General features: G+C 39.5%; 1 protein-coding gene across 1 annotated transcript; it reads left to right on the forward strand.

Moving 5' to 3' along the window:
* LOC115926000 (sulfotransferase family cytosolic 1B member 1-like) lies at nucleotides 1-8,227 on the forward strand. The gene is made up of 8 exons (XM_030990185.1): nucleotides 1-173; nucleotides 848-1,031; nucleotides 1,863-1,987; nucleotides 3,165-3,287; nucleotides 4,272-4,398; nucleotides 5,337-5,431; nucleotides 6,106-6,286; nucleotides 7,704-8,227. The coding sequence occupies exons 2-8, from the start codon at nucleotides 866-868 to the stop codon at nucleotides 7,811-7,813; spliced, it is 927 nt and encodes a 308-aa protein (XP_030846045.1). The 5' UTR covers nucleotides 1-173; nucleotides 848-865; the 3' UTR covers nucleotides 7,814-8,227.

The raw sequence follows: 8,227 nt of genomic DNA on the forward strand, positions 1-8,227 counted from the left end.
ACATGATGCTGGTGGTGCGTGTAACAGCTTTTCAACTAGTTTCCTCTTCTACTAATTGCACGGGGTTCATTTTTTATATCAGTTTGCTTAGTTCATATTTGAGGTCAGACTGCACAATTTTCGACTGATTATTTTGAAGTGTTTCTTTGGAAAATATATAACTCATATTTTGGGTGAGTATACATATTCAGTACTCATTTGAGTACTGTATCCATTTCCGTACAATGTACACTGCCTACGTGCACTTGAACCATGTGTAGTGTACTTGTGTATTAATATACCATCGTGTGTGTAAGAGACCATCCATTGCTTGTCAGGTCCAAGGTCAGATTGACACGCTTTAGAAGCACAGTGGAAAATTCTTTCGGTGCTTCTCCCTCATATTGTATTACTGTTTGCAATTTGGTTTTATGATAATGCTTGTTGAACTAAATCACTTGAACATGGGCTTCCTCCTGTTCATTAAAGCTCCCCTTCGTTAATATGTGTTTCTGTAAAGTATGTTGGAAAGCAGATATCATAAAGTCTTCTTCTTCTCTTTCTTCTCAGTCGTTTTCTTTACTGAACTTCGCTTCCGATTTATTCTAAACTCATATTATCAGGTTAGTTTCTGTACTGCAACATTGCATACAAAGTTAATAGAATGTGGGGATGCATCGCGCCTCTTTTGAAACACCATGTGTAAGTGGCGTTGTAAAAAGAGTGAATAGTAAACTGAACAGTGCAAATGATGCTTTCTGTTAAAATTGTGTATGGGCTTAATACTTAGGTTTAATACTTTGGATCTAGAAAAAACAAATCTTGTTTGATCCATTTTTCCATTCTGATTCTTCACCTTCTCGAACAGATATAGGCAGTAAGCAGCATGAGCTCTGGGTTTTCATGTAAGGTCCCCGATGGCGTAGTCCAAACCTGCTACGAATATGAAGGAGTCATAATGCCGAACATAATGCCATCGGAGGCGATGAAACGCGTGAGGAAGCTAGCGTGCAGGCCCGATGACATGTTCATTGTGACCTATCCCAAGTCAGGTAGGTCCTACTTAAACTCTACCAATTAATCACATAAAAATATAATGTGTGTTTAGCAAGATTGTACATAACCATCCCAACAAAGTATTACCTGGCATGAATATCCCGAGACAAACATTCTTGTGGAATATTCAGCATGGTGGCTGTAGCCCATGGTAAGTAGTAGAAATGGTTCTTCGGAACCCCTATACCTAATTATAGACACTTAAAACACATCTCTAAGATGGATATACATTGTATAATGATTTATGGCTTTTTTAAGGTATTGCAAAGGCCGCCATTTTGAAAATAACCACTTTCTGGGATCCGATTTTCTTAGATTTGTATTATTTTGTTTCTGATGTTAAACATTACCAGAAACCGTTGAAAAACCCTTTGTTGCAATTTGTAGGGGTTGTGGTAATTTTTCCCTAAATTGACCCGACAATATAACCCTAGGTGATCTCGGAACTGTACTATACCCCGAGACGAAGTTAAGAATGGCTAGTCGAGTTGAGGGGCTTGGTGCAGTCTCGAGATTACCGAGGATCTATAGTTTTAACCGTGACCCGAAAATTCAACAGTTCTAAAAATAATCCTTGAAATAAAAGTTTGCAGTAAGCTTAGGGACTAACTTTGTTATATCTTTTAGAATCTAACTTGTGCTCTTGTCATGGGTATACGATCTGCAGTATAAGTTAATAACCGGTTATACAAAATTATGAGACAAAAGAATTTATCTAATACGTGGTTGAAGCAAAACATTATAATTATTTTTTTTGTATGATGTAAAATTGAGAATGATTTGATTTCGATTAATAAAACTCATTATCATTTGAATTTCTTTTCAAGGTACAACTTGGGCAGAGCAGCTGGTTCTGTTGATCGAACGTGACGGGGACGTCACTAAGTTAGAAGGCAAACATGTTACGCAGATGATCGTGTTCCTTGAGATTATAAATGAATATAACACATCGGTACGTATAATGAACGTTACACACGAGTCGTCATATGCCTGACGTAAACCTGCGTCAGCGACAGTTGCGGTCTTTGACGCACCATGTGACGGTAACATCTTAAAAGCAAAATGCACAGTGCAAGTATTACGTTGAACAATTGGTGAATGGGCTAACTAAATTCACAGGCTTTATTGGCGCAAGTCATAACGCGATAAAATTGACGCATCGCCTGCGACGGGCATAGATGAGCCTGAGCGATGCATTACCAACGGACATTTGACAAATTGGATTAGCTGCAGAATACACGACCATACATCAGTGTAATATATTAGGGTTTGGGTTAGGGTTAGGGTTACAAGCTATGAGCAACAGTTGCAAGGTTCATGTTGCATTCACTTTGTGCACACATATTCCCATAGTGTGTCAAGGACATTTCAAGTCGCTGACGCAATCTTACGTCAGTAAAATTGCGCCACGCTCGTGTGCAACATGTATTCGGGTTAGGGTTATTGAATTTTACTTTGATAAAAGGCTTATACATGTACCTCACTCTTACCACCAGGGGGTGTTTCACAAAGATCCTAAGTAGAACTTAACTCTAAGTTTGACTTAAAAACTATGGAGAGCCATTTGTAGCCTTGAAATGAAATATATTCAAAAGCATTAATTTAATTATTTTAGACTTTTCATAAATTCCACATCAAGAACATAAAATCTCCCATGATAATAGAAAATATGAATGATTTGATTCAACATTTTATGCCTTTTAAAACAATTTTTACAAAATATTTTCAAAGGTGCTTACAGCTTTCCATAACTTTTAAGTCCAACTTAGAGTTAAGTTCAACTTAGGATCTTTGTGAAACACCCCCCTGATCGACTCCAAACCGACTCTTGCCCATTCGGGTAATGTATTTCTTGATCGGTCGAATTTAGAAATATTGTGCCCCCCTCTTTCACAAAATCCTGGATCCGCCCGCCCGTCAGTTTGGTGTCGCTGTCGTTGGCGTGACTGAGATATTATGATCAAATTCGATCTGGTTATCTGATATCATTTATGGACTTGTTTCTTTGCTAGGCGTCTAGACAAAATCAATTAATTCTTTTCAGTTAGGTAATTTAAAACTTTGATGTCACCATAAAACTATTAACTGCAGTTGATTCTCGTCTTGCTAAATTATCTCCGTTATCGCAGCCGACAGCTACAGACTTGCGGATCGATGAAGTTGAGATCATGACGTCACCAAGGACGATGAAGACTCACTGCGAAGATGCTTTCTTACCTCTCGATATTAGCAATGATGATCCAAAAGCAAAAGTGAGTTAGTACATATCTGAGTAATACCGTTAGGCGTATGTTTGATTTTAGTTCCAATACTTTTCTGCTATTCTACTACCACTATTACTGATATTATTACTGCTACTACTATTATTGCTACCTAATACTACTACTTAAACTACTACTAATACTATATACTACTAATACTAATAATACTTCTACCACTAGGCCTACAATTCAATTTAATTCAATTCGTTTTTATTCATTTCCATTTCCAACACAAACAATACAAAGAAATATACAATGATAAGCATTTGCAATATATAAGAAAATGAAATTAGGGAACTAAAAATAAGGCCAAATGGCCTAGCGGAGGCATAGTTCCCCAAATAGTAGTTAAGACCGTAATACAACTCACCAGCACCCCTTCACCCTCATTATTACCAGCACCAGCACATCCCCATCACCATCACTAAGATCTCGGCCATGATTACCTCAATCAATATCGCCTCTACCAGCACCATCACCAATGCTCCCTGCAACGCCACCACCACACTACCAAATCTCCACCACCATCACTAACATCTCGGCCATGACTACCTAAATCCATATCGCCTCTACCAGCACCACCCCCACCACCATCACGGCAACGCCACCATCACCAATGCTACCTGCAACGCCACCACCACACTACAACAACTACCGCCACCAAGACCACCATCATAATTACAACCACCACCACCACCACTATCACTTCCAGCACCACCATATCTATCACCAACGTTACCACAACCACAATCGCGTCATCATCATCATCACCACCACCACCACCATTACCAATACAATCATCATGATGACAACCACTATCACTACCATCACCACCACTACATCATGACCACTAACAACTAATAGCATACTAATGTAAGCCCTTTGTATTTTATGGAAATTGAGTAATGTTACGGTTTTTGACAATATTCATCCATATGCATAACAAATTTACTCACAAATCTCAACAAAACACAGGTACTCTACATAGCCCGGAACCCGAAGGATACGGCCGTTTCCTACTATTACTTTTGTAACTTCCTTAAAGAGCTTCCCACTTACGAATCCTGGGATGTCTACTTTGAAGAATTCCTTGCTGGCAGAGGTTAGCTATTAATATCTTTCTTATTGTTTGTATTATTACTATCATTATGACGAAGATTATGATGATGATGATGATGATGATGATGATGATGATGATGATGATGATGATTATTATTATCATTATTATTGTTATTATAATTAACAAATATTTGGTGTCAATGATTGCCTCGGATGAGAAAAGCGACCGTAATCGCTGTGACCTTCGAGTCTCTCTTCTCGATATAACTAAATGGGGGTGTGCAAGTAAACCACTACACCGGGGTTCGCTCCTCTCCTTATTCGAATAATGCAGTGGGTTCTTAACATCAGTGCAAAGATGGAGACACTCCTCTACACGAGATCTCCATTTAACGTCTTATCCTAGAGGCAGAGTGCTTTCACTGTAACCTAGCCTCCGTGTATGAAACAGGGGAGGGCAACGTTAACTTAAGCAGGCTTAAGTCAACCGCCATGGTTGGATTCGAACATATGATCTTTGGTTCCTCAGTGGGAGTCGCTTTACCAACTGGCCAGCTCGGGTCCTCCAAATAATACTTTGATGAAATCCAGTTGAAATATCATTTCATGGCTAGATTTTGTTTAGTTCTGTTGAGGTGTCATTGTGTAGTGGCTCATTCACTTGACTCTCACTCCAAAGGTTTAGGGTTCAAATCCCAGCCCGTCACTCACGTCCTTTTACAAGACTTTTATTCTCATTTGCCACTCTCCACTCGTTTTTAAAAATGGGCAACTGGCAATTGCTGTGGTAATAATACATTGAAGGGCTCATTTGAAGAGCAGTATTAGTACTGACGTGGATACCCTGGTTTGATAAGACCTAACTGTTAGGAATTTTAGTAATAATAATTATCATTATTCTTAGGTGAAAGGAATGTACTGAACATTCTGAAAGTCTCAGTTTGAAGTTTCATGACATTTGTGTTACTTGTTTAACCTCAGCTCCTCAAGGATCGTGGTTTAATAACGTGTTGCCATGGTGGAAGAGAAGGAATCATCCAAACGTTCTCTTCCTCAAGTACGAGGATATGAAGAAGGTTAGTCGCCGGTGAATGGTAACTTGCGATATAACTGAGGTTGTGTACGCTGGTATTGCTATTTAAAGCCCCACTGTCCTACTTGTAGCTACTTGCTCCCTCTATATAGAAAACTTCCCCAATCGGTGCCTGTTGGTTCCCCATGATCCTCTTTTTCTTATGTTAGTTGAGAGCTGAGTTAATGAGATAGCCACCTGCCAGTGACCTCGCTGTATGGTCTAATCCCTTCTGGCCCATTAGTGGTGACGGTCTTTAATAGAGCCGTGTCCTTTTCCCTTTTGGTTAGGTTCACATTTGAATCACACGTTATCATGCCCGAAGAAATCACGATATGAGATTTTGCTTTACTGCTTCAATATTGAATTGCATAAACTGTTAAAATCTGTCATGTATTTTTCATGGGGCTGTTTGGACCAGGCAAATACACAGTTAAGGAATAAATGAAATAGATGATAGAAAAATATCTACAGATATGGACATACGGTACTTTGCTTTGTGTGTCAGTTCTTTTTGGCCCCAATTATACCTATCCTTATTTTGTGCTTGTTTAATCCTCTCTGTTGAAATTATGCGTCAGATATCACATATTAAGTCTGTCGGATTCAATAAGAATCATACAAGAGTAATTACCAACCTCACACTGAGCAATAAGTCGCAAATATTTCTATTCTCAGGATCTTCCCAGTGCAGTGCGACAGATTGCTGAATTCATGGGAAAGTCCCTTTCAGATGACGTCATCGAAAAGATATCGAAAGCGTCGACGTTCAAGGCAATGAAGAAGAACCCTGCATCGAATCCTGATAGTCTGATACCGAAGGACAGACAGAAGAGTAAAGACTCCTTTATGCGAAAAGGTACTAGTACCGACGACATGTTTTTTGCAATCTCTCTGTGTCTTTCGCTGTCTCTCTCTCTCTCTGTTTATTACTATCTCTTTATCTTCTTTTCTCTCTCTTCCTCTTTCCCTTTTCATCCCTTCTCTCACCCTCTCGCTCTCCACCCCTTTCTACCCCTCTATGTTTCTGTCTCACTCTCACTATCTCCCTCTCCCTCTCCTATTTCTGCATGTCTCTCCCTCTCCAACTCCCCCTCTCTCTCCTTGGGTGCCAGTTTTATAGACTGGTGGTCTTGCTCTTTCGAACCCTTCTCATTTAGCTCCACCCTCTGAGCTATATCGCTCCTCTCTCCTCAAGCCCTCTCTCCGATCAGTCTGTCCACAGATAGTCATCTTCTCCTTCTGCTTTTCATATTGCATTATAAAATAAATTATTGACAAGATGACATATATAACCATAATTATTTCATCTTATGCAATAAATTGGAATTAATCATTGACCCTTTATTCATTCACCTTACGTTTCGTACATAACATGCAATTATTCAAGAGTTGACTCTGTCATAGGCGTAATACATAATACCCCCAACAAATGCCCATAGTAAATACGTAAAGCGGTTCCGTGACTTTATTTCAATAAATCTCAAAATATCTAGTCATCTACATTATTTTGAAACAAATATATATAAGCCCACTAGCAGCTACCATTTTTGGCGCTAATCGCATCTACCCATAAGTTGGCGCGAAAGTCATCTACCGGATAGAAATCCATTGATTAGTTTGGCCAATCCTAAAAGTATCAAATCCGACTTGAAGAAGAGAGAGAGAGAGAGAGAGAGAGGGGGGGGGGGGGGCAAGTGGTGGTGAATATTTTACCTTACTGCTAAGAAAGCATGAATGCTTGTTAGTAAGCGACCAGAGGACCGACGGCTCTCCGAGGGACCTGGTATTGAGGATTAATGCCTTACCAAAGGGCACTAACGCATGGACTTGGTCCAAGTTGGGCACCATGAAGTGAATGTAGCATCGTTAAAAAATTATTGACGTATAGGCTTATTGCCGTAACAGCCTTCATTAGCGCAGGAAATAGCGCAGGAAATTGCGCAATCGAAATGACATCACGTGCGCAATGGACCTTATCATCATCAAAAGTGATCCGTCAGTTTATGACAGGTTCAGTGACCCAATAAAATGTTTATATCAAGAGTCTATCCAAGTTCCTCGGTCTTGAGCCATCCGTTTCAACATTTCATACCCTGTTGCTCTACATTCTGTAATTACATCGTCTAGAAAGCCTTTACGAGGTCTTCCCCTCTTCTTCTTTCCATGAATACGACCTTCTATGACCCCGCATGCATCAAGCCCTCAATTTACTTTGCGTTTTTACTTACTGGTTTTCTTCTTTTCTTCTGTCACACGCTGTACATCCTTACCAGGCATCATCGGAGATTGGAAGAACTGTTTCACTGAGGAGCAGAACAAGAGATTTGATGAGCTGTACGAAAAGGAGCTGGCAGGCACCGGGCTTGAGTTAACCTTCGAGTAGTTTCGATGTATCATCTTCGAGTTATTATCCTGAAACTCATTTCTCTAAAGTCCATCGCACATTGTGACTACGACCCGATTTCGGAATAATTTGCGATACCATTTTAAATGAATATTCAAATATGTAAAATGTTGACGATCGAGGTTCTGAATTGTCATATCATAATGTATAAATTGATATTTTTTGGGGAAATTGCGCTTACTCTTGTAGAAGGGAAAGCCATATCGGCTCTGAATCGTTGTGACGTCAGACCAGTGGTGTCATAGTCTACGATTTGAAGCCGATTTGACATTTACTCAGACCATCAGGCTTACAACTCACGAAGTTTCAATTTCAATTATATATATACCATTATTGAGAACCTAAGTCAAGAAGATTATACTTGTTTAAAATTCCATATGTAATGTAATTGCG

The sequence above is a fragment of the Strongylocentrotus purpuratus genome, unplaced genomic scaffold (assembly GCF_000002235.5).
Source record: "Strongylocentrotus purpuratus isolate Spur 01 unplaced genomic scaffold, Spur_5.0 spur5_scaffold_19, whole genome shotgun sequence".
In the NCBI taxonomy this organism is placed as follows: domain Eukaryota; kingdom Metazoa; phylum Echinodermata; class Echinoidea; order Camarodonta; family Strongylocentrotidae; genus Strongylocentrotus; species Strongylocentrotus purpuratus.

What these genes read in the sequence shown, in the direction of transcription:
- LOC115926000 (XM_030990185.1), top strand. Translation starts at nt 866, where the DNA reads ATGAGCTCTGGGTTTTCATGTAAGGTCCCCGATGGCGTAGTCCAAACC. An exon ending in TGTGACCTATCCCAAGTCAG is followed by an intron (nt 1,032 to 1,862) that starts GTAGGTCCTACT and finishes TTTCTTTTCAAG; the next exon opens with GTACAACTTGGGCAGAGCAG. An exon ending in AGACTCCTTTATGCGAAAAG is followed by an intron (nt 6,287 to 7,703) that starts GTACTAGTACCG and finishes CATCCTTACCAG; the next exon opens with GCATCATCGGAGATTGGAAG.